Source organism: Rhipicephalus microplus, chromosome 3 (genome assembly GCF_043290135.1).
Source record: "Rhipicephalus microplus isolate Deutch F79 chromosome 3, USDA_Rmic, whole genome shotgun sequence".
Classification (NCBI taxonomy): Eukaryota; Metazoa; Arthropoda; class Arachnida; order Ixodida; family Ixodidae; genus Rhipicephalus; species Rhipicephalus microplus.
The window spans coordinates 40,574,904-40,602,747 of record NC_134702.1 but is presented as its reverse complement, the minus strand read 5'-3'; the positions used below and the strand labels follow the sequence as shown (position 1 = coordinate 40,602,747).

General features: G+C 44.1%; 2 protein-coding genes across 3 annotated transcripts in view; one reads left to right on the top strand and one right to left on the bottom strand.

The window, feature by feature from the left end:
• The first annotated feature begins 110 nt into the window (after window positions 1-110).
• Window positions 111-20,272, top strand: Ald1 (fructose-bisphosphate aldolase). 2 transcript variants are annotated; one of them, XM_037427209.2, is made up of 7 exons: window positions 111-309; window positions 4,691-4,815; window positions 6,027-6,293; window positions 7,706-7,866; window positions 8,713-8,971; window positions 15,227-15,426; window positions 19,984-20,272. In XM_037427209.2, the coding sequence occupies exons 2-7, from the start codon at window positions 4,704-4,706 to the stop codon at window positions 20,074-20,076; spliced, it is 1,092 nt and encodes a 363-aa protein (XP_037283106.1). In that variant the 5' UTR covers window positions 111-309; window positions 4,691-4,703; the 3' UTR covers window positions 20,077-20,272. The 2 variants fall into 2 exon arrangements, with proteins under 2 accessions (XP_037283106.1, XP_037283098.1); XM_037427201.2 differs by lacking the exon at window positions 19,984-20,272 and adding an exon at window positions 18,465-18,729.
• Window positions 20,273-22,167: 1,895 nt separating this feature from the next.
• The window catches only part of kz (putative ATP-dependent RNA helicase kurz), a 36,139-nt gene continuing 30,462 nt past the window's right edge, over window positions 22,168-27,844 (bottom strand). Inside the window, exons 21-26 of the mRNA XM_075889315.1 lie at window positions 27,676-27,739; window positions 26,934-27,048; window positions 26,211-26,348; window positions 25,105-25,273; window positions 24,138-24,235; window positions 22,168-22,314 (exon numbers count right to left, since the gene is read on the bottom strand). Coding sequence (XP_075745430.1) covers window positions 22,232-22,314; window positions 24,138-24,235; window positions 25,105-25,273; window positions 26,211-26,348; window positions 26,934-27,048; window positions 27,676-27,739 — 667 coding nt within the window. The 3' untranslated portion in view covers window positions 22,168-22,231. The remainder of the gene's footprint in view (window positions 22,315-24,137; window positions 24,236-25,104; window positions 25,274-26,210; window positions 26,349-26,933; window positions 27,049-27,675; window positions 27,740-27,844) is intronic.

The following is a 27,844-nucleotide window of genomic DNA, read 5'->3' as shown; positions in this document are numbered from 1 at the left end:
ACCGATGGAATCAGCGCTCGGCGCGAAAAATTGCGAAAGTTGCAGTGCATTTTCATGTGGCGGGTGAATGCTCGCTGGTGCGGGAAACGAGGAAGAAAGCGAGACTGTGAACGCGACAGGCGCGTGGTGGCGCGTGATTGGTGTCCCGCCCCCCTATCTCTTCGCCTCGCCTGCGGTACTTGGGCAGCTCGGCACAGGTCACCTTGGGCATCTGGCGAACGGCAGCACTCGGAGCCAGGCCGACCCTGCGACAGCTCGCCGAGTTCCTTTCCAACCCGTGAAGTGCTTTCGCGAGCTTTCGTCGTTCGGGTGAGTGGACGACGGCATCTTTTCGGTTCCTGATTTCAGCGGCCGCGGGCGATTTTCCGCAACAACGCTAGCATTCGAATCGATGCGCGAGCCCAGGGCAGTTTCGCCCCTCGGAAATGACACTTCCGTCTAGTGTTACCAAACAGAGGGCCTTGAAAGCCGCGTAAGCGTGTTTATAACTTGAGGGATTAACGCTCGGCACCCATTTTTTTTTCGCAACGCACGAAGGCACACTTCGATTTTTCCCGAGGCGCGAAACTCGAGGTTCGAACCGCCTTGCCATCGTCGTCGTCTTCGATCTGGTGCAACATTACGGCATTATCATTTCGCGTTATACGATGCGATTTATGAGCAGAAACGTACCCCTGCCTTCTCTGATCGTAAACTAAGTTAATCCACGGTGCTTCCTCGATATTTTCAAATTTAGATTATCCAGGAAGATATGCAGTGCAACAGGATGTTTCATTGCATGTGCATTGCAATGGAACTCTAGCTAGCGCGTGAGGTGCATCTTCTTTAAGTCTCTGCAGACTAGTCGACGACTTTGTGAAGATAAATTTGCTTCTGGTTTGATCGCACACTTGGTTTAGCTTTTGCATTTAACATCCTGGTTTAGCTTATTGGCTCTAACCAGCTTGCGAACCGTGGCCTGAAGGTAATCTTAGTGGGCGCGCGCGCTCTGCCTAGTGTTTTTTTGCATAACGACACTGGTCAGTTCGGGTCGTTGCTCGCGCACCAAACGGGGCAGTGCGTGGCTTGGCAACGTGTCAAGCTGTTGCGCCGCGACCGTTTTACGATCGTAGTACGAGTGAAGATAGCTTGCGCAAGGGCCAAAGGCCATTGCAGTTGACGTCCAAGGTGACCTTGACGAAACTTGGTGTATCTTGTTTACCATCGCGGCTACGAGGAGACACGAAACTGATGCGCCAGTTTGGAGGGCCGAGTTTTCGGTTTCACCTCGAATTACGCGCCTTGGCGTGACTAGGCGCGGGCGCATTCCTCCCGAGGACCGCAGCTGCTGTTTCGGCGTATCGGAATGCGTTGATTGAACTGCACTGTTTGTTTGTTTTTATCCTGGAGTACCGTGCACTCATTTTTAAGCGTTTTTTTGATCTTCATTCCCCCGTGTTTCGAAAGACGGGACAACGAATAGCAGTGTACCTCGTGAAGGCTTTTCCTGAGGCCATCTATTTAAAGGCTTGACGCGAGGATCCACTACTCTTGGGACCTATGTTTCTGTTGTCGACTTTTCTTTCCGCACAGATGATTTTGGCATTGTATTCACACCACAGGCGTGCATTGACTACCCCCCCTCCCCCCCCTCCGTCCCCTTAAGTAGCTGTTTTTAAGCTGTAATATTTGCAGGTGTTCTCATATTCACAAATGAATTGCTCTGTTTAAAGCATGCTTAATTGGTATGTCCATTGCCTTCAACCTAACGGCCTGAAAATAGGCTAGCAAAGGTTTTTGGGGTTATGCCAGTTGTCATGTGATTCGTATATGAACCCGTTTTTTGGGGACTGGCAAACCAAGTTGTCATGACAATCTTCTGTCACGTCTGTGATACGGGTTATTTTCCAGTCTTCTAACAGTATAGGCAACACTGCAAAGCTGGGGAGACCTCTCTGCGTGCATTCATGACTAAAGAACTTGAACTGGAGATTATTGATTGGGTACGCATCCTGCAGCCCGGTGATGAATTATGTAGTTGTTACAAGAAAAGCAGCACTAATGTGAGCCACCTCATGTGTAGTATGGTACAGAGCGGCCCCTGTGCACCAGTTGCTCTTGTATAATCGAACTGTGGCATGCAACATAACACTAAGGTGCATAATTATGTGGTCTACAAACTCTTGTGTTTAGTCTTACATGTAGTACATGTACTAGTTGTTCTACTTGATGAGTTGGTCGAATGCAGCGTGTACAACCTCAGTCATCAAATTCAGTCTATGAAAAAGACAATCTTGGATAATAAAGCCAAAGAATTTTTAAGCCATGATAACTATGCCTTTGACTCTGTTAGTAATTAAAATATAAATGTGAAGAAAGTAAATTGGATGAAAAAAGAAACTTGTTTCCAGCAGAGAAGATTGCAGGCTTGGTCCACACTCGCGGCAAGTTTTCTTTTTGTCCACTTTACTTTTTTTTGCATTTATATCACAATGACTACAGCTGTTAAATCATCAGCCTGACTACGCTTATCCCATAATCTGCCAATCAACGTGGTCTAGAGCTTTGCGTTGCCACGTTACACTTGCGAACTTCTTAATCCCATTGGCCCACCTAACTTTCTGTCTCCCCTTTGTGCGTTTGCCTTCTCTGATAATTTCGTTAGTTACCCTTAATGACCATAGGTTGTGGTGTCTACGTGCTACGTTCCCCGCCCATGTCAATTTGTTCTTGATTTACACTGTGATATCCTTAACCCCAGTTTGTTCCCTGACCCACTCTGCTCTCTTCTTGTCTCTTAAGGTTACACCCATCATTTTCCTTTCCATCGCTCGCTGCGTCATCCTCAATTTAGGCTAAACCTTCTTTGTAAGCCTACAGGTTTCTGCTCCATTCATGTTTTGAGAATGCTTGCTTAATGTGATCTACCCCATCTTTATTCTATTTATTTCACTCTCATGGTTCTTTTACAACTTCCAGCGTCTCTCAACCTTTTGCAGAGTGCTGTTTGCTGCAGAGACTGTTGCAGATTACTTTAGTTTTGCGGATATTAATTTTCAGTCCTACTTTTCAGTTTTCTGTGTCCAGTTCGGTAATCAAGAGCTGTAATTCGTCCACTGAGTTACTCGTGAAGGCAATATCATCGGTGAATCGCAGGTTACTAAGATACTGTTCATTGACTCTTATTCCTCAGTCTTTCTTTCAAGTCTAGGGTTCCGAAAACCTCATGTAAACACGCGGTGAATAGCATAGGAGAAATTGCCTTACACCCTTCTTTATTTGGATTCTGTCGCTTTCCTTATGGAGGACTATTGTGGCTGTGAATCTACTGTGGATTTCTTCCAGTATGCTTATGTATCTATGTATTGAGGTTGGTTGTATTCCACGCACTTCTCTATTGCATGATTGATTGTATGAATATGGTATATTGTGGAGTAGCCTGTATGAAATCCTGCTTGGTCCTTTGGTTGATTGAACTCAAATGTCACCTTAATTCTATTAGGTATTATTTTTGTAAATAGTTTGTAGAGAACGGACAGTAAGCTGATCGGCTTGTAATTTTTCAAGTCCTTGGCGCCTTCTTTTTTATGGATTAAGATGATGAGGCGTTCTTTCAAGCTTCTGGTATCCTTCCCATGAAGAGACACTTTGTATATAAGGTGGCCAGTTTTTCTAATACAATTTCTCCGCCATCTTTCAGTAGGTCTGTTGTTACCTCATCCTCACCGGCGACTTTGCCTTTTTGCATTCCTTCTAAGGTTTTTCTTACTTCCCCTGTCGTTACTGGTAGGATGTCGAATTTCTTAGGGCTATTATTGCTTCTTATATCTTCCTGGTTGTTTCACCTTCTGTACAGCTCTCTACAAAACTCCTCCCCCATCACAACTATCTTATTCATATTGGTTATGACATTGCATTTCTTGTCCCTTAATGCATACATCCGCTTTTAGCCTATGCACAAGTTTGCCTTTGCAGATTTTAGACTTCTGCCACTTTTTACTGCCTGCTCGATTCTCTCCATGTTATACTTTCTGACGTCGGCTACCTTGCGTCTATAACTTCGAAATATCCACTAGCTCGATGTTGTCAGATGCTTTGGAGGCTTTCATGGTTTGTCGTCTCTTAGAGTGACTGCGCCTTTGACTTCCATTGCAAACTTAGATGATACCAGTAAGATTATCGTTCATTGTGTCAACACTTATGTCGGTTACCTCGTTTAGAGCCTCAAATATATTCTGAAGCGAAACCGAATTCTTGTACTTTCTCTTTCTCCTCTAGCTCATCAATTTGCTTCTTGCGTATCAGCATATGCGTTTGCATTTTTAAATCTAGGTAAATACAAGTTCCAGATACATCAGCAAAGTCAGTATCCTCTAACCTTCCCTTGGCGTCGCTATCGGTTGTATGAGCAGAGAAAGGAGCCCAGGATGAGCCCTTCTTTCATTCAGCGCATGAGACCTTTAACACAGCAGTGCTTGCAATGACTCAGTGTTACCCATTGTATATTTTATTAAACCTAAAACAGGCTTGCAATTTGAACCTGACGTATTAAACATTTCAATAAAACCTATAACAGACATTAGGCATGAAATTTAAAAGTAAAACCTTAAAATTTCAAGCATTTCATTTAAACCTAAAACAGGCGGCTCACTCTTATAATACGAGCTTGCATCTACGATGTGTTTATGTGTATGCACACATTGTATTGTAGCTAAAAATACAAGATGGCTGGCCACTTCTCCTACCCTCCTCCTGAGATCATGAGGGAGCTCAAGGCCACTGCCGAGGCCATTGTGGCACCTGGCAAGGGAATCTTGGCTGCCGATGAGAGTACAGGTAAACAGATAGCATTGTGGTTTCAAGTAAAACTGTGCCAATGGCAATATTTTTGGTGTGAAGTGAGCTCGAATATTGAAGTACAAGTACAAATCAAATGCAATGTTTTTCTAATATTTGTTGAATAATTCTAACATTTCTTGAATCCTTCAAAACCAAGTTGTGGAATAAAAAAAAGTGGAGAGGATCTTTAAGCTTACTATGACAATATAGCAACATTACAGCATTTCTTATCACTAGGTTAACGAAGTGCTGGCAGGGTGGTATTTTATAGTTGTCTTATCAAGAAAGGGGTAATGCATAGGCCAAATTGTAGTAGTACATGATTTTATGCAACTAAAGTGCTTCTGTGGAAGCCCAAATAATGTAGCAGAAAAGTTAAGAGTTCCAAATCTGTCTCATAGACATCAACATACTAGAACACAAACAAGACACCGTTGAGCTCTCACATCTATTATGTCTAAGATCTCCATGTTGGAGCCAGCATTTTTGAGTCAATACATTTGACACTATAGCAGAACAGAAAGGCAGCGTTGCGGCAATGCAGGAATGTAATGGGGTGAAGCATTTGAAAAATTTAAAAGGGCCACTTTTAATTAGATTTGTACTGTATTTAAAAAACTAAACCACGGTGAAATTTTAAAGGCAGCTTTGCTGCAATACGAGGATGCATGAGGTGAAGCATACTACAGATTTGAAGGGGTTTTTTAAAATTTGTCGTTTACTGCATTTGTCTTCGGGAAGTTTGAATAGTGAAAATTCCAGTGCGAATAAAAAAGGATAGCAAACAGTATCCGAAAAATATTCGAAATTTCGAATATATGCGAATCTCTAGTTTTAAGCCTATTATGCACAGGTCCACATAAATTCAGTGCATTGTGAGAGATGGGTGACATGCCAGTGCATGATTTAAGTTGTGCAAGGGTATTGAATTTTTCTTCTTTAGTTTTTGAACATTTGCGTAATGTTTCCGGACCTTAAATGTTAATTTTGAGCAACTTCATAAGCACTTGCCAATAGTATTCTGCTGATGCAGAGAAATAGTGAGCGCGACCTAAACCTTTGAGTTGATGTAACTGATCATTGCAGGTTCCACCCAGCCTTTGCTGTTGACGCATCACTGTGTCAGTGTAAATTTGTACTAAGTAACCCAAGCCTTTGTAAGAGTGCCAGCATTGTCGTACGCAACTGCTTGTTGTGACCATTCGCAGGCACCATGGGCAAACGCCTGCAGGGAATTGGTGTCGAGAACACGGAAGAGCACCGGCGCCAGTACAGGCAGCTGCTGTTCACCTGCGACGAGCAGATGAACAGTTGCATCAGTGGTGTTATCCTGTATCACGAGACGGTCTACCAGCAGGCCGACAACGGCACTCCGTTCATCAAGATCCTTGAAAACCGTGGCATCATCCCGGGAATCAAGGTGGACAAAGGTGTCGTGCCCCTGATGGGCACTGACGAGGAAAGCACTACCCAGGGTATGCACATAATGTTGTCTTTGAGCTCGGTGCATATTTGGTGTCTCGTGTTTATGTATGCTCTTGACTATCCTTTCTTTGTGAGTGGATTAATGTAGCAGTGTGGTTACGAGAACTTCTCTCTTGCAAACTTGTTTGCAAGAAACTAACATGTGGAACGTTTTGTCAATATCGTTGCGAGAAAAAGTAAACTAGCCACAGTGCATGGAATTGATTTATTCATTGCGTCGGTAGAATCATAGATCTGATAAAGTGTAATTGCTAGCTAGTGTAATTAGTTTGGAGAAGGCAAATTAGTGTCAGTAGAAGGGCAACTCTTGCGAAAGAACAAACTTCAAAAAAATTGTTATGAGGTTTACAACAGTAGCTTCCAAAATTTAGGAAGTATGCTTTTTTAGTGCAGTGCTATTGTACCCTTCAATAACGTGCTAAATATGACCGATGGCATTTTGCATGCTTCGTGGAAGTGGGTAGCCCCTTTGCGCTAGTAAGCAATCTGCAGACCGATACTTTTTGCATCCTGAATGCAATCAGGAATAATGTGCATGGCAGCTTTGCTGTACCGGTGCTAAATGGACATTTGGAAGTCCTATCGATTCAACCACAGGTCGCCACAACTACTCCAAAACTTTGATGGCCATTGACTGGCTGGCCTTAAAAAAAGGCTTGTGTGACATGGGTATTATCAACACTGTAGTATTCAGTACTACAAGGCCATAACTCAGTATGTATGACTTCTTCTGCATTCTTGGCACAAGCTGATTTCTTCTTGTAACCTACATCTCACGTAAAATCTTGCCATCTGTAGGTAGGACAGACCTTGGGGCAGATTTCACTGGGAGTGATTAGAGGACAGAGTGGGACTTGATATGTGTGGAGTCTTCTGGATCCCATTGTACGGTCGTCTTATCTTGAAGCTGGCCTGACATAAGAGATGCTGCAGACTGCAGTGTTTGTGTGCTCTCTCTTATCGTCTATAACTCTTATAGCCTCTTACCCTTGTCTAAACCTGTTGCGGGTGTCTGGTGCAGATAGCCGCTTCAGTTATCTCAAGGTTGCGTTACGCCCAGCCACTTGTAGCAATTTCCAGAGGCACTTGTTTCCCATGTACGTGAGTGTTCTTTAAAATCATAGATTCACTTCATCTTGTAAAATTGCCATTTAATCACCCCCTGCTTGTTTTTTTCCAAACTTGGCACTGTTGCTGCATTTTCAATTGTTTATGCTCTAAATGGAGTCTCTTGGAGCGTGAGAAAGCTTTAAAACACTCAAGTAAAGCATACAGAAAGCTTTCAAAAGCTGACACTATATGTGTAAAAATGGGTGCGTGGATAAAGAAAAACTGTGCTATTGCACAGTGCTATAAACTGCAACAGCAACATACATATCCATTTTTTTCAATGTCGTTTCAGGTCTCGATGACCTGACCAAGAGGTGCGTCCAGTACCGCAAAGATGGTTGCCGTTTCGCCAAGTGGCGCTGTGTGCTCAAGATCCGTGACCACTGCCCATCGCCCCTGGCCATCCTGGAGAATGCGAATGTTCTGGCCCGCTACGCAGTCTGCTGTCAGCAGGTGACTCTTTTGATTTCTCATGCCATTTTTTTTTCTTTACAGCGGAGCTGGTGGGCTTTTTGTTGTGTTGTCTCGTACAAGTAGAACCTCTGCCCAGTGTTGCTTGTTCAGCCAAACTTAGCGTAATCTAGCTTAATCTCGATTGACATGGTTGAGACGTTCAGAAAATAGAACTTATCTAAATCTACGAGGTCTTAGCTCGGCCTAATTAAGGTCGATCAAGCCAGTTGTATCACTTAGTTGACAAGTGATGAATGTTAGCATAGCATAGCCCCAATTTAGCTTTGTTGAGTCATTTGACAGCCTATCACTTATTATTAGCCAGTAAATGCCTATCAATGCATTCAGATGCGGTGTTGTGCTCAGCTGCCGACCCAAAAGTTGCGGGTGCGATCCCAGTCGCGACGGTCACGTTTTGATGGAGTTGAGATGCTAGAGGCCCATTTACTGTGTGACGTCTGTGCATGGTTGAAAAACAGCAGATGATTGGAATAACTGGAACTTTCCACTACGGCATCCCTCCTCAGATTGTGGTTTTGGGATGTAAAGCATCTGATATCATTCTATTACTCATTAAGGCACAAGCAGTGGCAAAAATGCATGCCGAAGCTCACGAGATGCTGGAACAAAGTTTAAATATCGGCAACTAGCCATTCGAAATCAACCGATACACCTGCCTTAATTTCTTGATTACTGAAGTACTTCTGTAGAAAACCGAGGTATTAGATTTTCAAGTAATGATTGAGCTTTCATTCTGGCACAAAACATTATTTACCTCTCAGTTTTACAGAATACGATTGTGCCGTTCGGCTTCACTGTGACCTCTTGGTTATCCAACGGCTGCAGGCGGGCCTCGTGCCCATTGTGGAGCCAGAGGTGCTTCCTGACGGAGACCACGACCTCGAGCGGTGCCAGAAGGTCACCGAGCAGGTGCTGGCCGCTGTATACAAGGCCCTGAATGACCACCATGTCTACCTGGAGGGCACTCTGCTCAAGCCCAACATGGTGACCCAAGGGCAGAGCTGCACGAAGAAGTACAGCCCGCAAGACGTGGCCCGTGCCACCGTCACTTGCCTGCAGAGGACTGTGCCGCCCGCCGTTCCCGGTGTGTACAACTTCTGCTTCCGGCACTAAAAGCTGCAATGCCAGCTTAGAATAAGAGCTGCATAAGTTTGTATGTGTTTGTGTTAAGACGGCCGTGCAAGCGTTTGTGGAGTCTTCACTTCTCTTTTGTGTCAGTGTTTGAACGTTGTCTTTTGAAATGCAGTGCCAGGAAACAAAGGCGCCTGCTCTCAATCTCCAGCATAATGCCTCTCCACCAGTGGCATCATAATGACAAGCCAATGAAGCAAATATATAGGGGACATCACTTCTTGTATGTGTAGTAATTATTACATAACTGACAAGGAATGGAAGTAATTGAAAAATTTGCCACACATCTGGACCACTTCATTCACAGCAGCAGTCACTATCCCACCCACTTTTGAATGCGAGGAATTTTTGGAGAACTGCAGTTACTTTGAGGGTTTCTATCTGCATCTATACAGTTCCCTCAGTAAAAGGAAATTTGTTAGAACTGCTGCTTAAGGTGGGACGCGGCCCTTAAAAACCGAAAAATCGCGAAAAAGTCGGTTTTTGAAAAACGACATTTTTGGGTTGTATGTCTCATAAACTACCTATTCTGTAATTATCAGCACCTAATTCAATCGCAAAGTGCAAACAAAAATACCGTATTTACTCGGTTCTACCGCGCCCTCGATTGTAACGCGCACCCGATTTCCACCGCGAAAAAAAAAAAAAAAAACGTAAGACATCGATTGCAACGCGCACCCATTTTTCTCGCTGGCCCGCACGATCACACCATTCGAAAAAACGACTCCTTTCGGGAGCGTCTTCCATTTAAATATGAGGTACGGGCGAAGCTTGTGCCCAGCTGATGTGTAACAGAGCATTGCCGTCACTGTAGTTTTACCGTGGACCGATGTCAGCACGCGAACTTGCTTCGCCCCGTTCTTCTCGACGGTTGTGGTGCCAGGCATGTCAAAGTAAAGAAGCGTCTGACCAGCATTCCCGATTTGCCCAAGCAGGTAGCCGTTGTTGCGCCGCAAGTTTAGGACGAACCTCTGAAATTTGTGAAGCTTTTCATCGTACTCCACTGCAAAAATTTTCGCATATGCATGTTCCCCTTCGGAGGGAAAAGCCTTACCTCTTCATAAAGTTAGTTAACCAGCACCTGCTCGCTTTAAACTGGCTCCGCATTAGACCTTTTTCTAAGACTAATTGCATAGCCCGCACTTGAAGCAGTTTTGTTGTCACGGGCCGCTGTGCCGCTCGCTGCTCAAGCACATACTCGCCGAGCAGCTCTTTAATTTGCGGATACCGACCCTGCTGTGGTCCACTGAAGCCTTTGCGTGAAGCTTTGCTGTCGACAATCTTCTGCTTTTGTTTCCGCCGGTCCTGCACGCACGTTTCGGGAACTCCGAACGACCGCGATGCGGCCCGATTTCCGTCCGTTTCTGCACACGCGATGACTTTTCTTTTAAAAGCGGCATCGTGGTGCACTCGAGTTTTTGGAGTCTGCCCTTCCACGCCGCCGATGCTAATGCACTACTAGATGACGAACTCCTCAGTACACGTACGAAGTGCCGCACATGGGAAACACATAGGCAGAAATGGCCGACGCGCCATGCCGACGCACGTAGGGGGCGGCCATTTTAGATTTGCCGATGGCAATAGATTGACCGAAATTTTTTCGTTCGTACTCAATTCTAACGCGCATGCGACTTATGAACTCGCTTAACCGGAAAAAAGGTGCGTGTTAGATTCGAGTAATTACGGTACTATTTTCGAGGCCGCCACGGTGTCCAAAACAGCCGCAAATCCCGAAATCAAACCAAACTTCGCGCGCGCGCCATTCCCGGACCATGCGGTCGTCCCGCGCCATCTTGGTGTTGTTTTGACCATGAATTCTTTCTCTCGCGTTCGCCGCCTTGCAAAATGGCGTCGGCAGCACAGTTGAGACGCTGTTGGCGTTTTCCCGCGATGCGATGCGGAGCGCTGATTGGCTAGAGCAGCGCATTCATATCTCGCGGGAGAAAGCGTGCCCGCCATTGGCTGCTGTGCAGCAGCGGGGGCGGTCGCTCCTCTCGATGGCGCGTCCAGCGCGCTCGCTTCGTTGTTGCTCTCTGCTCCGTCCGCCTCGACAGACGTCTGCTTACGAGCCGCTCTTCGCCTTGTGCTATCTTTTCGATCATTTTCTCTCGTTTTTTTTCCTTTTTGCACTAGTTCTGTGCCTTTCGTCTTTGTTGTTGCGGGCGATGCCGGCAACGAAGCCGAAGTCGGTGCGGAAGTCCGGTGCGCGGAGGCGCGCTATGCGGCTTGTACGATCATCGAAATTCCGCTATTCTGCTGCGGGTGCCGACTGCGTAGACTCTTGCAGTGACGGAACTGTGTTGTCGGCTGTCGCCAGTCGAGAATCCGACACATCGAGTGTGGCTGGAGCCGCAAATGCACAGTGTGTTTCCGATATCGCCGGGCTCGACACGTGCTCCGAATCGATGCCATCCAGTGTGACACCGAGTGCTTCCGATATCGCCGGACCCAGCACTTCGTCTGAATCGGTGCCGCCATTGAGCTGAGTGGACCGTCGCTTTATCTGCGGACGCGTTTCCTAACGAAGGAAGAAATCGATGCGAATGCGAAACGTCGTGACGTCGTTCGCGCTGAACTCGAGTCTACGCCGGCGACGCAGAAGAAATTTCAACTGATGCAGCCGGTTCTTGCACCTGCAGTGACAAGTGAGGGCGTACCTTTTTCGCTCGTTCAAATGAACATCTTTAACGTCATGCTCAGCCGCACAGTGTGCAAAGAATGTTTGAAAGGTGCTATGACTGTCCGAGAGAGCACCAAGCTTGGACTTGCCACAAAACTTGAAGTCGTGTGCGCCTGTTGTGGCACCGTCGATAAATTATGGACATCACCCCGCAAAAAGTACACGCAGGCCTTCGATGTAAATGTCCGCGCCATAATGGCTATAAAGCAAATAGGCAAGGGGCAAACAGCTCTTAATGACTTTTGGGCTGCCATGAACGTCTCTTACAGAGGTCTTCACCACAAGACGTTTCAAAAGCACTTGAAAGAGACGTTCAGGAAGCCAGAGGCCACCGCTTTGGAGAAGTTTTATGCTGATTCTGCCACAGCAATGATCAAAACATATAAAGAAATGGACCCCAGCTTCTGCAAGAACATCACCGTAGTGTACGATGGCACATGGCATAAGCGGGGTCACACATCGGAGTGGGATCGGTAATTGACTTCTTTACAGGTCTCATCTTGGATGATGCAATTCTTTCAAACCACTGCCTTGGATGCCAAACAGGGCCCAAACCTGGAGATGCAGCATACGAAAGCTGGCAGAAGCACCACATTTGCCAGAAAAACACAGATGCAAAATCGGGAAGCATGGAAGTGGAGGCAGGCTTTGACTCTCTTTGGGCGGTCTGTATCCAAGCATGGCCTGCGGTACACCACTCTTGTGTCCGACGGAGACAGCCGTACCTTCGCTGCCCTCACAGAAGAGAATGTGTACGGGCTAGTGCCAATTGTAAAAGAAGAATGTCAGAACCATGTTCAGAAAAGGATTGGAAGTGCTCTTCGAAACATTGTGCAGAAAAGTGATAAGCCACTGAGTGGGAAGGGGAAGCTGACTAAAGCCCTCATTGAAAAGCTGACAGAATTGGGCCCTGAGAAACAATTCAACTGACCTAACAGCCATGCAGCGTGCAGTGATGGCAACATATCACCACGTCACATCGACTGACCAGGACCCTCACCATGAACTTTGCCCAGAGGGGGCTCAATCATGGTGCCGCCATAGAGCTGCAGAGCCAAAGCGTGAGCCACAGCCAAAACATAAACACAGCCTACCGGACTATGTCGCTGCAGCTATGCTGCCCATCTACGAAAGACTGTCACAAAAGTCTATTCTTCAGCGCTGCCTGGGAGCGAAGACGCAAAATGCATCAGAATCATTCCACTCCATTCTGTGGTCTCTGATGCCGAAGGAACAACGCTCATCCTTGATCGCGGTAGAAACAGCACTGCATGAAGCAGTGCTGCGCTACAATGCCGGCTGCTGCAAAGCAACCCAAGTGATATCGGACTCCATTGGACTTCAACCAGGTCATCTGGCCATCCAGCGAGCTCGTGAAAAAGACGCTTTACGTCTAAAAAAGAATTCTAAAAGACACCAAGAAAAAATAGAGGCCAGGCTAAAGAAGAAAAGAGTGCGCCAGGACACTTCTAGCTACTGTGCTGGAGCTTTTTGAAGAAAACACGTGTTTTGAACTTTCTCGGCCTGTTTTCTCAGAACGGATTTTTTTTGCTAGTTGTGGTGCTGAGGAAAGCAAGAACTCGAAAACCGTTCATCAGATTTGTGTGCCATTTTTTTATTCTGTTCCTGAATGACCTTGCAAGGGCGTAACAAGCTCCTTTTTTTGAAAATTGGTGCTGTTAATTTATAATAAACAATTAATTTTTGATGAATCTGCTCAACACTGGTTACATCAAATTCAAAGTTGCGTGAAATTTTTTGGGGGGGGGGGGGGGGGGGGATTTAAAAAAACGGCTTTGTAGCGCCCTGGGATAGCTATCAAGGAATGACCACAATGAATTTCAGCTTTCTACTATGTCCTGGGATTTCTCACGACTCTTCCTCAGGCACCCATGTGAAGCACCCAGTTAAACCTCAATAACTCTGGAACTAAGAAACACAGCGTCGCGAAACTTAGCAGTTGTGCTAGTTTAATTGTAGTGAACAACCCCTGAAAGTTTCATCCAGATATCTTAAAAAATAAAAAAGTTCGGTCTCCAGGGTAGCCTCCTCCCTTAAGAACAACTGCCTGCAGCGCGATTGGTTTCATGCTTGGATTCTCCACCCTAGTTCACCTTTCGGTGAACAAAACTCCTGTTTAACGGAACACATTTTCCTGGTCTCTTCAAGTTCTGTTTAATGCCAATCTACTGTATGTCGCCTCTTTAGCTTGGTGTGGACCAAAATTGCTATGGGAGAATAAGAGGGTTTGAGGAATAAGACTGTCTGGTTACGACGTGAATAACGTGAAAGTCCTTTCACTCGCACATAGGTCTGCAAATAAATTGGAGCTCGGTAGACTTGCTCAAGAAGTATACTTTGCTCCGAGGACTCGCTCCCCAAAAATTTCCTCAACTGTGAATTATTCACTCACTCGTGAGCCAACTCGAGATTCCGTTGGCATAAAATTAGCTTTTCAATCTTGGTGTCAATGCTCTTGAATGCCAATATCTCGTCTAATTGTCGGTCTGTGGTATGCTTTTATATCTTGTACCTTCAAATACGACTTGTCCTTTTTTGTGAAACACTAGACTCTCAACAGATATTTGTATCGGAAATTTCCCTTGAGAGAACCAACGCCTCAGATCAACAAATGAAGTGGCGCATGAGATATCTGTGAAAAGGCGAGACTATACTGCCAACGGTAGTGCTGAAGAGTAGATGGCATTATAGGTTGGCAATTAAAGATCAATCACTCACTCGCGAAATATATTTCGTACTTAGGTCCCACTTGAACTCGCTCACCAATATTTTCCTCAACCAGACTTTATCCGACACTCCAAAGTATTACTCGCTCAGACTCGTAGCCTGAACAGTCTAAGCAAGTTGACTTATTCGCTGACCTATGCTCTTGCATAGTCGTATCCTTTACAATGTTTGGCACATAACCCGTATACGATAGGTGGCTATGCACCACAGGATATTGACAGTTAAAATCTGCCCTGGAATGGTGAAGGCAGACATTAGTAACCTATATGAATTGCAAGGCTTGGTGCTTAAAATTAACCGAACTTTACTGGCACATACTGCAGGGGCAGCAGTAAGAGTCAAGCTGATAAACAAATCTCCATACTTCTGGGCATGTTCTGCTATGTTTACTTCAATCATGATGAGTCTGTGCATTCAACACGCAACCCCTGTGGCATATACCCGCTCTAGAGCAAGTATGTGCAACCGGTGGCTACGTACATGCATACATACGTCAAGCACCCACAAGTGTACAGTGCTGTAGTGTGGCCAGCAGCGCAAATGGAGATACAAAAATTACATAGAAACTATTGCTGAATCGCAAAGGATTGCCTTAGAGAAGGGAACACAAACACAGCCTGTCGAGCAAGGCACCTTTCATATGTGCGGACCTTCGTCAATTCTCATGTGCTTTTCATGGCAGCCGTGAAATGTACCGAATAATGGGCAACGTAAAGTTTCGTTGTTTCAGATTGTTTGCTCATTGCATGACGTGGACATTGCATTTTTGTGGGCGTGCAGGCGTCGTGTTCCTCTCTGGAGGACAGTCTGAGGAGGAGGCATCCATCCACCTGGATGCCATCAACAAGTACCCTGCCAAGAAACCGTGGCACCTGACCTTCAGCTATGGCCGTGCCCTGCAAGCCAGTGCCCTGAAGGCCTGGAGCGGCAAGCCTGGAAGCGTCAAGGCTGGCCAGGAGGAGTTCCTGAAGCGTGCCAAGGTGAGTTGTGCATGCTGGTGCCTTATGCGGCTGTCTCTTGAGGCATGAATTTGCTCTCTAGCAAGCTGTCCTCAGAATGGAAACATTTAGTTTGGGTAATAAGCTACATACAGAGGCAATACATAAGATCTCTTTGAGGGTGCTGTCAAGGTTTTAAAGACACAGTAAAGACAAATAACAATTTTTCAGAGCGAAAGCTCGATCTACGACATCTAAAACTGTATTATCAACAGCTGTGGCCTGCTTACCATTGCACGACATTTGCCACGAGTGGGACATTCTTGAAACTATCCCAATAACGTGAGAGCATTAGACTACAGTTAATTGCCAGTAATCAACTAGCTGCCATAAAAAGCCTTTCGTGGGTAAGAGATATAATATTATACTGATTATTCATTTGTTTGATTTATAAAAAAAGAGCCGCCCGGCTTTACTATGGGAAATGGTGTGAGTAGTTCAAAATTTCAGTTTTCGCTTGGTTAGGCTGTGCAGCTGGTGCCATCTAGTGGGGCCCAGTTCAACTAAGCAAGCAGAGTATTATTCGGCAGCTGTCGTTGCTGCTGCGCCTTCTGCTACTGTTGCTCTGCTGCTACTAGTGTCAATGGCCACGCAGTAAAGCCGGGGATTTGAAGTGAACTAATGCGATGCGGACCACTTAAACGTGATTGTACTTCAAAAGCATTTACTTGGCACAAAAGTAGCACTACAAGGCTTTTGGATTGCTATTGCAGCAACGTTGACTTGATATGCCTTTAATGTCCCTTTAAAAAATTGAGTGATGGTCTCTGGATGTTACTACCAGCAGAAGTAAAGCCATTGCTGCCTACCAATCCTTTCATCTTCATGGCAGTCTAGCTGCAGAATTATCACTTTCAACTGTTTTCACTCTCCTGATGAAATTTATCGTCTAAATTAAAAAAAGAAAAGCTCATTATTATAGACTAAACTGCAGTTATCTGGGTGGTCGTATAACGATTTGCCATAAAATATTGATATACGATGCTTAAATATTGCCTTAAACATGTATTTAACAGTATCAATAGGAAACCACCTCTGGTTTTACATTAGGTATCAAGATTATCACCTGCGTGGGGTTTAAAAGGACACTAAAGTCAACTATTAAGTGGACGTTGATTGTTAAAATGGCGGTCCAGAAACCTTCTAGTGTTACTTTTGTGCCAAGGAAGGGCCTATTTTGAAATAAAATCAAGTTTTAGTGCTCCGTATCGGGTTAGTGCTCTTCAAATTACCAGCCTCAAGAAGCGGACAGACCGGACCAGACTTGTGTCACTGTTGCCGCGCACAACGTTGCCCGGCTTTACTGCGCTAGTAAAAGCAGCAGGAGCCACACCACCAACCACAGCCATTGATCAATTTCTCGCCATTATCTTCAAGATTGCAGACGCTTTTGTTTCAACTGCTCCCCGCTAGATGGCACCACCTGTCTCGTGTAACTACGCAAAAATTGAATTATTGAACCCACAGTAATGTCCGGCGGTTCTTTTTTCCGTGAATCAAACAAACTGACAAGCAGCATTTTATTGCGTCTCTTGATGCAGGGACGGTTCTTTAGTGCAGTTAGATCGATTACTCGCGATTAATTGTAGGCAGTCCGTCTGATGTCATCGGGATCATTTTGAAAATGTCCTACTGCTGCGCTTGTGTTCTTGTGCATTTACCTTAATTTCTCAGTAAGTAGGGCACTGTTGTTAATATTGTCTTTTTAGATGTCATACATTCAGCTTTCAATCTGATGTAAATTATTTGATTTTAGCGTCCCTTTAAGCAGTGCCTTTTTAGTGTACAAAGATTAAGGCTATTTAATGAAAATGGAAAGGAGGTCTCTTTAGTAATAGGCAATAGGTTCATTGCCTGTGGCTACACTGGGTCAAATACGGCAAACAAGCTTCAACCAGACACCTACAGGTTCATTAGGAACTCTGCCTATGCAATATGTGTGAAGTGCTAAGGATGTGCAATTCATGTTAAAATGATTATACATAGTGTAATATAACTCTTAAAAATATAATATAGGGTATATAACACATATTGGCAATTCGTGTCAATTCTTTAGGGTACATTAAAATTTTTTTGTAAACTAAGCAATATTGTAATACAGAATACTCAATCTCGTTATTCATAGTGATTGTTGCCATGTGCCTATCATTACATAGCAGACTGAGCTTACCATTTTCAGTTTCTCAACATTCAGTTTGCGATTGCAGTCTCTTGGGCATGGTAAGTTTGCGATTGAAGCGTAGCATGTTGCTGTGCTGCATGCTTTTTAGTGTAGCGTCGGCTGCACGGTAGTTTCGCATGCTGCACGCGTTTGCATTTCAACACGTGTACTGGGCAATAGGATGCTGCGTAAAACTTGACCGGCTTGTATGCCTTGCACAGTAGAACCTCTTGAGCGCGCAAATACCACAAACGATGTAATAGACAGAATTGCTTCCACATTGTTCAGGCTTGCCTGATGGCACAAGCTTCCTGCTTTTTTACTAGGAGACAAAATTTCAAATATCTCAAGATAACAAGCCAGAATACTGACCTTGTGTGATAAAATCAGTTGTATCAGTCTGAAAGACCAGTGATAGCTTTTAAAAAAAAATGTGCTCTGTTAGCTTGGCAAGCTACTAAGTTACCAACAATTACAGGACGCCCTGTGCATGCCACCATGCAGTGCTGTGTAATATCGGATGTGATGTGGCATTTTTATGTCCGTTAACTACAGGCCAGGTTATACGGTATGCAAACAAGGGTATGAGGGTCTGTTCTCAAAACAAGGCCAGTCAATTGCGGCAAGCGTGGAACACATTCAGCTATGTGTGCATTAGAAAATATTCAGATGTACGCGAAGCTTCACCAGACTTCTAATTATGGGGGAGGACTGCCACTGAAAACTTTGCTGTCGCAACATTTGTTGGAATGCAAAGAAATGTTTTTAGTAACGCATGTTCTTTTTTTGTTTCCTTTATTGCCACATTCCCTTCTCCCCCCGTTTCCTCTCCCCTCTTTTATTTTCCAATTTATTTTAGGCTAACCACTTGGCTTGCCAAGGGCTCTACGCCGCTGGTTCCATTGCGAGCCTGGTCGCCGATCAGTCCAACTTTGTCCCCACCCACTCCTACTGATTTTGCTTCTTTTTTTTCTTTAGTCATGGCACTGTTTTACCTGCCTTAATTCCTTCGTTTTCCTTGCCCATTCTGTTTGGGGAAGCACCTTGTATTTTCTGTTATGTTTTCCTTGATTATCTGCCGACCCTGCCTGTACAACTTTTTTTTTTCTTTACTCTTTTGAATGCACGAGAGTCCCCTACACTTCCTGCGATTGCACTGCTTCGCCCCTGAGCACCGCTTTGCTAAAGAGTTAATTACTGTTGTTAATTTTGCTCGACTAGATGAGCAAGTTGACGATACCTTTAATTTTGCACGACTAGATGAGCAAGTTGACGATACCTTTTGTGATCATGGTACCTTGACGTATTTTTGTACTTGTACGCATGGAGCCACTTGCTGCTGTGTAGCTGATTGCATTGTTTACAAACTTGTTCACATTTTAGCCAGATTTTACTTGCATTTGTGCAACCATATTGTTGGCTTTATGTGCAATAGTGGCCCAGTTTCTTAATACACTTTGACATTCCTCTAGAGACCATAGTTTATTTGCACACTTTTCAGAATGTTTGCCTGAACTAGTTATAACAAAATGATCTACTGTAGAAGGTTGCTTGTGGTTACGAGAATGTTTTGTTTGACACTGCTTCTACGCATGCTTGTATATTTGAGAGTTCTTGCAAGTCTTAATATTTGCACGTGTTGCATGCTATATTAGGCATTCCTTTTGACAAGCGTGTGCTTCTGTTTTGCGATGCCTCGTTTATCACCAGATTGGACCAGAATGTGTACACGCGGTTTTTACGAAAACTTTGCATTGCACGACTTGGTTTGCTCAAGAGCTCTGTGAATTTTTTATTTTGCTGTCACTTTAATTTTTGTTGGAAATGTTACGTTTTGCATTTTTCTTGCCATACCTCTATATACAAGTCCCTTTATTTACGAAAGAAAATTTTTTTGTAGGCAATGTTATGTTTTGCATTTTTCTTGCCATACCTCTATTTACAGGGCCCTTTATTTACAAAAGAGAATTGTGTACAGAAAAATATTTTTTATGGACTCTTGTATTACTCTTGTATTAAAAACGCATGATTATACAAGCCTTGTGCCAAGCGAACCACCCATAGTAGGCAACAGGTTGTTTCGATTCTGCTATCTGCATTACTAGTTATATGCCAGAAATGTGCCGTTCTGAGAAGTGTGCAGCCTTATGTAAAACGTGCCACCAGCTGGTGATGGCGATTTATGTAAATCTACGCCAAGTATGTGAAACTGTTGCACTCTTAGTCTTCTGCACTGTTATATGCCAGAAATGTACTGTTTAGATAAGAGTTGCCTTGCTTATGGGAAATGCGCCTCCTGCCAGTGATCCACACCTAGGATGTAAAGGGTAGTTGCGTGCAACTAAACTGTTGGACAATGTGTTCTGTCTTCAACACAGGCCAACCACGAAGCTTCTCTGGGAAAGTACGGCGGTGGCGTTACTGGAGCAGCTGCCTCAGAGATCCTCTTTATCAAAAACCACGAGTACTAAGGGGCCCCCGAAACTTTCCTCTTTCGACTAACTGTCATAGCACTTGTCCCCGCACCTTTCAGTGCTGCTCCCAGTTAGTCTTATCTAAATTGTAACCTCCTCCTGTGTGGTTTGGACATTCCCATTATGCTAGCTCCATTATTTGGTGTTCCCAAGACATTTGATGTCCTGTGCACAATAAAAGTTGAAGAGCTGACCCGTCGTATTGTTTTTGCTTACGCACTCTGTAGGTACAACTGCATTTTACGAAAATGTGCAGTCTATACTCTTGCATCTCTCCTTAAGAGGTTAGGAGCTGGACAAATTTTTTTCATTTGTGCCTTCATGAATTCTAGTTTTTTTTAAGTCCCTCACACGGCGCTCCACCTTCACACAAGAATGCATATGAACTATAGCTGGCACTTCACTTCACACGGCGCTCCACCTTCACACGAGAATGCATATGAACTATAGCTGGCACTTGGTAGTTGCAGTCCGGCATGGCGCTATGCTCGGCTCTGTCACTTGAAGCCTGTAATTCGAGACTGGGCTTGTTTCAGATAATGGGAGATTCCAAAAGTTCCATGCACACAGTGATGCAGGATGAAAATGCCAGTTTGCCATCATTTTTTGCCTGCATATCTTTCCAGAAGATGCAGGCAGAAGCAAAGTGCAGGTCTGTTAAAAGTAAACACACACCATCAACATTGGCTCTGGCAGTGATAATGGGAAAATAGAACTGTGAAGAAAAAATCTTCAGGTTTCTTGAAGCTTTGGTGCACTCATTTGCACGCACCAGCATTAGATTGGACGCTAATTGGGCCCCATGCACGCTCATAGTGGTTGCTAAGCATCCTAAGGTTGATGCGAGTTTTCACATTTATTGGCCTTCACAAGTTTTACAAATGAAAAAAGTTTTACACCTGTAAAAAACTATTTTGCTTGTCCTTATGAATTTTCTTTTATGTCGTGTTTCGTAAATTGTAAATAAGGTGAAGCACGGGGGAACTTGGCGCTCACTCTGTTGGCGTGTCAACTACAGGATAGATAGATTTCAAATTGTGGCAGGCAGAGAACAGAAGCTGCAGCGAGCTAAGTCAAGAAGTCGGCCATGCCAGGTACTCCTTGTTGGTCCCTACGTGGGGGGGGGGGGGGGGGGGAGGTGCACGCTATACGCCAAGCGCGTAATTATAGGCCGCTTTTTCCTATGAAATTCTTGTAGTTGCAGTTTCAAAATTTGCGAGTCTTTACTTCTATAATACTGTCACTCAAGTACATGTGATGGACTAAATACTTCTAAAGATCCTTGGCCCCAGCGACATTCTAAAAAAAAAAAAAAAAGTTCGCATTGGCAATAGCGAAAGAATGCCTCTGGGGTCAACGCTTTGACAAGTGAAGTTTTTCACGGCTCTGCAGTGTGCTAACCCAGAGATTTCTAGTTCTGCAAAGGTTTTTCAGCATCAATTGGTGGACGCAGCCAAGCTCCTGTCGAAAAATTGCGTTTAATGAAAGGCTCGAGTCTTTACTTCTATAGTACTGTCACTAAAGTACATGTGATGGACCAAATACTTCTAAAGATCGTTGCAGGGAATGTTGCTGGAGCCAACGTTTTGACAAGTGAAGTTCTTGTCAATGCAACGCCTTGTGAAACTGCAGACAAATGACATTTCACTTACTGGCAACACTGCAGTGGTGGCACCTATTATTTTAAAACCTCAGTCATTCCTGGATTCATAGATGCACCAACTCTACGAATTCACTGGGTGCCGCCATCATAACCACTGTATGCACATGATGCAGGAAAAGTTTTCTAGCTACGTGTGATCATTGGTGCATTCAGTAGCGTATGCTCAGTAGTTTGAATGGCCAGAGACGCCGAACAGAAATATCGGGACACTCCTCCCTATGTACGTGTGATGTCTGCAACATGTGACGAAACATGCATAAAAAGAGCGCATTTGCGGTCACTGTGAACAAGGCTCCCATGTGGGGAGCCGAAACGTCTTTTTAATTTTTGTGTATTTTACCTTGGTCGGCATTTTCGTTACTTTGCACTATGTTTGTACCCGACCAGACTGGATTCAGTTGGACTCTTGACTGTTGAAAACCTCCTTTTAAGCAATAACTTAAAACTTTATTTCACTATGTACATGCAATGCGTAGGAAATTTGCAAGTTCACTTGGGTTTTGGAGGCCACGCTAGTGCAACTTCGTTGTGAAGGCTCTCTTGTATCCACTCCAGGTATTCAGTCAGCAAGTCTGTTCGATTTTCATGCAAAGAGAGCAAAAAAACATTGTTATGCATTCTGCTAAAAGTATACTTCGTAGACAGAGTATTTTTTTTTTTTAAGGCCTAAACTGTTGGAAGACACTCCAGGTATTCAGTCAGCAAGTCTGTTCGATTTTCATGCAAAGGGAGCAAAAAAACATTGTTATGCATTCTGATAAAGGTATACTTCATAGACAGAGTCTTTTTTTTTTTTTTTTAAGGCCTAAACTGTTGAAGATAGACAACAACTTGCACACTCTTTTCTTGTGCCCCGTGCTTTTCTCTCATAATGAAGCTTTCAATGCCTGAGTGTTATGCATGAAACCCTCGGGCTTCATTACCCACAACAAGCATGTTTCTTATTCACAAACACCATGCACAAACATACAAACACCCTATAATAGCACACTGAAAATGTGACATTGATGGCTTTAAATGTGCCTTTTTTACAATTGCCATCTGTGAATAGAATATGTTAGGACCTCTCATCACTGAGTAATTGTCTCAGTTTGAGCAAAAAATTGAAACATCGTAGCATGTTGATATTGCAAGTGATATCATGAAACCCGCATGTACTTCTATGTTCTGTAAGTAGTCGTGCATACAGCCTTTAATGTTTAACTTGCGATTATCATATGCACTTTTATTTTGTTTATATATTATGTAGTGCGAATTGCACACTACAAAGAGCACAGTTGATTTTCTAGTTTTTTTTTTCTATTTACTGGTTTGCACAACTATGATGAGCCATCATAGTACCTGTACATAGTGCCTGTACATAGTGCTATAGATTCAGCAGATACTGGCGTTATTTCAAATAAATAAATGAATAGTACTAATGGCGGCAAATAATGGACCATTCTACACAGCTGGCTCTCATGGCCAACTGACTGATCTTTTGCTACACAGCACCAAGTACAAATTTGTTTCTGAAAGAAGGCTCATTAGATTACTATTAGTCCCTCTATCTGCTTTCCCTATTTGACAACAGCTCGCCCATATTTCGCGGAGGGCTTAATTGGCCGACAGTGAAAGAAGCAAGCATTGCACTACTTGAGCAGTCAGAAAAATATTGTGCAACTTGGAAATCTTAAAACCAAACACGAATGCACCGCGCGTCTAAGAGGCCAGCTTCACTGAAGACTGCCGACGTCGTCAGAAACGTCCTAAAACTCGAGCTCCCGACTCGGCCCCACCATCTCCTCTCCAGTTGACCACATGTATGTCCAAGGGTGCTTGCTCGGGCGAGTCGGTAGCTATTCATTGTGATGTTATTGCGCACTGCTTGAAAGACGAAGACTTGGGAGACGAAGAAGAACCACACAAACACAAGCGCTTGTTCTCATGTGGTTCTTTGTCTACTATGTCATCATCTTTTAAGCAATGTGCAATAACGTAACAATGTACATCTCCAATCTCAAACTTGCCCTTACTATACTATGCTATAGCCTCCTTCCTTGTTTCTCTCCTCCTAATGAGTGAGAAGTGACTCTAATGTCACACCTCACTTCCCTTTCCCACCCTTTGCTATAATATACTCTGAATGGCTACACTAAGCTTCACTCCTCTTTCCCTCACCCTCACTTTCCTTCAGCGCACTTTTGCTATAGTATACTAAACAGGGTAGTGCTATGCTATACTGATTTGTATCGGTTCAAGTGCAGCTGTGTCCACACAACGTAGGGCAAGAATGAGTGAAGAAAATACTTGAGGTCGTGTACAGCTACATGGTTTGTTTGAAGCGTTGTTCAGACTGTGATTATCACTGAGGCATATTCAAAAAGTAGAATTAGTACAATGACTGGTCACTCACACTTTGGCTCGCTCTCCCACAAGTCGCACAACTTTTGTCTCGAGTCAGCGGATCTGGAAACCAGGGTCTGCAGTAGGTGTTCGGTCCGTGGCTGCAACCTGGAGGCCAAAAAAGGGGGTTGAAAACAATACACACAACAGTGTCTTATGCTATTCCTGGATGCGGGACCCATCAGTGCGCCAAATGCGGAAACTCAAACCACAGCAAGGAGAAGGCACGCCTAGCACATGTGCGAAGGTCACCTCTGAAGTGTAAGAGCTGTCGTGACTCGTGCCTTTCGACTTGCTATAACTGCTGTGAGGGGCACCTGGGTATTTCAGACAGCGTTTCAAATACAGTTGAATCCCTATATAACAGACATGCACCGGGGAGGAATTTTTCTGTTTTATATAGAGTGACTCCTATGAGCAGGGCACCACGTACACACTTTCTTATCAACCACTATTGCAATGTAGGCCCGCTGGTCTCTCTTATATCTATTGGTCATCAGTGTCTCTTATAAAGGAGTTTCACTGCAAAAGGAAAGGAAAAGCCTCTGAAATGGGCCATCTGCTTTAGATAAAATCAAAATAGCAGTGCCAGTGACAGAACAGAGTGAAGTTTATCACAAATAAAGTACTATATCAATGAGCTTTGACATTTGACAGTTTAAGATCAGTCATATACAGCAAAATGCTAATGAAGCGACCAAGGCAATTTTCTGCGGCTGTCTCCCTGTCATCTGTGTTTTAAGAGTCTTCCAAATCGGCAAGAGGAAAATGTTGATGTAGCTGTGACTGGTGTGACAGCCGTTACTGATTACACGTTTCGTAAGCACTAGCGAGAGCACCTACAGATAAAATTGTAGAACTGTCTGCGCTGTTATCTTTTTGGACAACTGATAGAGATGAGAACAATCAGGATAATAGTACCATCTCAGTTCTGCACGACAAAACAGACCACGCATCACCAAACTGAATTCACTGACCGTGCCCAACTCTTGATCATGGTGATGGGTGGTGACAAGAGTAGCTTGCTGTACTTCTTGAAAAAGGGAAGTACATCTCCTTGAAGCAGGAAACGTGCAAACCACCGGAACTTGTCAAGGCCTTCGCCGAATTCTTGTTCCGCAGCCTCCATCTGCCACGCATGGGGCCCTGCGATGAGCATGCTTGCAGCTGTTCAAATTCTGGTGTATATAAAGCAGGAAAGGAAGACACTATTGCTACGCGCGTTGTATTAGTATACTGTGGTGAGCTCGTACGGTAAAGTACATCTTGCTTAGGGCAGTACATGCAAAGACACAAGCACTGCATCACATTACTATATGTTGCACAGTTTGCATATCATACATTACACCACTCGCATTTTGTTTTACACAAGGCCAACTTGTAGTACATTGCCAAAATTACTGCCCATGATTTTATGAGGAAAATAGGAAGTGGTTATATACTGATGGTATCAAGCTAACCAACAAAATAAGGTTAACACAATTATCTGGGTGCACCCTGCCATCTTCGTGAGGACTCGGCAGATTGCAGTGCAGGTGCTTGGTGTCTACACCTGCTTGTCGTCTTCTAAAGCTCGTACCACAATGCGAGATGGTGCGATTACGTGTGCTGGTGAACATTTGAAGTTAATATATTCTCTTTCTTATTTTACATGTCTCGTAGAGCTCCCTTCTATGAACGGAGTTGCCCTCTGACTGCATTGAGCACATGTCTAAAAAGCACGTTTGCACAAATATGTTGAAGCCCCTTTTGAATTTATTTTTCTGTAGTGGTATTTGTCTAGGGTGTGAAGTCTGTTTTCTGTACAGTTAGCAAATACGAGACTGCGATCGAGAACTAGCTTATTTCGCTTCTTCATACATTTGAGCGCGTGAACCCCTTCGTAACCTATTTATTCCAAAATAGTGAATGCAACAGTGTTTTTAGTGCGATATTTCACCTCTGTATTTTAGTGCGATATTTCACCTCGGCCCAGTGAGGGGCACCTCGGTATTTCACCTAGGTGCCCCTCACTGGGCCAGAAGTCTGAAAATCGAAGCTTCCTAATGCAAGATAAGAAAAAGGGCGTGGCTACTATTCTCACCGAATGTCGACGTCACATAGCACAGGACCTTGTCTTTTTTGCGGTCATAGCGAGGCGGTGGGTCTTCCAAAGGAGATGAGAATGTGCAGTACTTTGGGGCATAGATCGGCAGCCACTCGGGTTCCACCTCTGCAACCACTGGAATATGCATTGATTAAGAGAAAAAGACTACATCACTCAACTAAACGTGGTCATAACACATAACACTTGGCATAGCCACGCTACCTAAGTAGAATGTATATCAAGCTCCCCAAATGCATAAATCGGCAGTTCCTAAAGGCTCCATACAACAGCGTTTACCAAGCCAAGAATAACAGTTTGCATCGATACTTAACAAAAGTGTGCACTATAATCTGAAATAACAAAGAACTTACTGGTTTTGAATCTTGGCGATCCTAGCACATAATGTTTAGTATAACAGCCTGACCTAGCCTAGCCGTCACTCCAGGAATTCACCCGAAATAACGCGAATATAATCCAGAACAGAAATGAAAACAATGCAACGATATTATACATAATGCAGTTATTCTGAGTACATTCTCAAACATGTGCGACAGGTTTATCTTTGGTACGATCTATACAAGGCCCATGTGCAAGGCATAACTCTGGCTGTGACCAAAGGCAGTCAACAAAAAGTTTGCTGCCTCTTTGTTGATTTTCTCACAAGTAATGTGAAGTGGCAACAGTTGGGTTCAAAGTGCTTCAACGTGTTGCCGTGCTCACCTCGCATGAACATCCTGGATGTCTCGAATATCTCCTGGTAGAGGACAAATGGCGGTTGCTTGCTGCTAAGCACCGAGTTAGGATGTATGAACACAGGGCCATCTACTTCCATGCTCTGCATGATGAAAGCGTTAAAGTCACCAACAATACACGCATGCAGAAATTATTTATACACACGGCACTAACATAAAGTTGTATCCTGCGCTTTTTTTTTTGCTGGTTGCCGAAGGAATAGAGATGAACCCATTTTCACAATCAATTGTCGTCTTGTTACATCAAAAACGTAGGCTTGGTTCCAGTGATGAAACCAAGTGCACTTGGCAAGCACTGGCATGTGCAGCCAACTTTTTGTTTTCAAATGCACTACGGCTGGCGCAGCCATTGCTTGGCCAAATGTACAGTGCAGTTGGATTGAAATGCAACACCAAAAAAATTAGTATAATAGTTCTTATTCACAACTGCTTGAGATAACTGCATCGTATTTCTATGAATGTCGTCGCTAAATGTAATATTGGCTCTGATGTAAATGTTAGAGTAAAAATCGCTCCGATAACACACAAAGTGAAGACGGTGGAAGTGAAAATATGTTCACCACCGACTCCTCAATTGTTGTGTTCCAATCTATCAGCGCTGAAGAGTGGGGGGAAAAAGCACATTTACAAATTTACACTGCACTCAAAAACGAGCGATGAAGCAATTAACATTTCACAACAAACGATTATGCAAGGCTCACGCGGCTCACCTTATATGCATTCTTTGCAATGGCGTTTTCCGTCTCACTGCATCTCTCTTCATCTGTCATTTTCCTATGCGCAAAGGCAAGGAAGGGTAAGATATAAGCAGAGTTTAATTGCAAAGACGGACACACAATGTCCTGGTAATGTGAGACAAAGAAGTTGTCCCGTTCTGTT